This window comes from Malurus melanocephalus, unplaced genomic scaffold, assembly GCF_030028575.1.
Source record: "Malurus melanocephalus ecotype Western Australia unplaced genomic scaffold, MMel_1.1 scaffold_2441, whole genome shotgun sequence".
In the NCBI taxonomy this organism is placed as follows: Eukaryota; Metazoa; Chordata; class Aves; order Passeriformes; family Maluridae; genus Malurus; species Malurus melanocephalus.
In genome coordinates, this window is record NW_026625673.1 from 6,491 (window position 1) to 8,047 (window position 1,557).

General features: G+C 53.6%; 1 protein-coding gene across 1 annotated transcript in view; it reads left to right on the top strand.

Annotated features, from left to right (window-relative positions):
* Positions 1–1,557, top strand: part of NPEPPS (aminopeptidase puromycin sensitive) — a 9,449-nt gene that overhangs the window by 5,513 nt on the left and 2,379 nt on the right. The window contains exon 5 of the mRNA XM_057388753.1: positions 8–229. Within this exon, the coding sequence (XP_057244736.1) occupies positions 8–229 (222 nt within the window). The remainder of the gene's footprint in view (positions 1–7; positions 230–1,557) is intronic.

The following is a 1,557-nucleotide window of genomic DNA, read 5'->3' on the forward strand; positions in this document are numbered from 1 at the left end:
CCCGCAGGCGCGTGCCGGGATCGTGAGCACGGTGGAGGTGCTGAGGGTGATGGAGGCGTTCGTTAACGAACCCAATTACACCGTGTGGAGTGACCTGAGCTGCAACCTGAGCATCCTGAGCACCCTCCTGTCCCACACCGACTTCCACCAGCTCCTGCTCGAGTTCGTGCGCGACGTCTTCAGCCCCATCGGGGAGCGCCTGGGCTGGGACCCCAAACCCGGAGAGGGTACGGGAACAGGGGAATGGGGAAATGGGGAATGGGGCTGGGACCCCAAACCCGGAGAGGGTATGGGATCAGGGGAATGGGGAATGGGGAATGGGACCCCAAACCCGGAGAGGGTATGGAATAGGGGATCCTAAACCTGGAGAGGGTATGGGAACAGGGGAATGGGATATGGGGCTGGGACCCCAAACCCGGAGAGGGTACGGGATTGGGGATTGGGGAATGGGATATGGGGCTGGGACCCCAAACCCGGAGAGGGTATGGGAACAGGGGAATGGGGAAATGGGGACCCCAAACCCGGAGAGGGTACGGGAATGGGGGATTGGGGAATGGGGAATGGGATCCCAAACCCGGAGAGGGTACGGGAACAGGGAATGGGATATGGGGCTGGGACCCCAAACCCGGAGAGGGTATGGAATAGGGGATCCTAAACCTGGAGAGGGTACGGGAACAGGGGATTGGGGAATGGGGCTGGGACCCCAAACCCAGAGAGGGTATGGGAACAGGGAATGGGGCTGGGATCCTAAACCTGGAGAGGGTATGGGAACAGGGAATGGGGCTGGGATCCTAAACCTGGAGAGGGTATGGGAACAGGGAACAGGGAATGGGGCTGGGCTGGGACCCCAAACCCGGAGAGGGTACGGGAACAGGGGATTGGGATCCTAAACCTGGAGAGGGTATGGGATTGGGGGATTGGGTCTGGGACCCCAAACCTAGAGAGTTTTTTCTCCCAAAAGATTTGATTTCCCCCATCCCTGTGATATTTTCCCCCATTCCTGTGATATTTTTCCCATTCCTGTGATATTTTCCCCATTCCTGTGATATTTTCCCCCATTCCTGTGATGTTTCCCCATTCCTGTGATATTTTCCCCATTCCTGTGATGTTTTCCCATTCCTATGATATTTTCCCCCATTCCTGTTATGTTTTCCCCCATTCCTGTGATATTTTCCCCCATTCCTGTGATATTTTCCCCATTCCTGTGATATTTTCCCCCATTCCTGTGAGTTTTTTCCCCATTCCTGTGATGTTTTCCCCCATTCCTGTGATGTTTCCCCATTCCTGTGATATTTTCCCCATTCCTGTGATATTTTCCCCCATTCCTGTGATGTTTTCCCCATTCCTGTGATATTTTCCCCCATTCCTGTGATATTTTCCCCCATTCCTGTGATATTTTCCCCATTCCTGTGATATTTTCCCCCATCCCTGTGATATTTTTTCCCCCATTCCTGTGATTTTTCCCCATTCCTGTGATGTTTCCCCCATTCCTGTGATGTTTTCCCATTCCTGTGATATTTTCCCCATTCCTGTGATATTTTCCCCCATTCCTGTGAT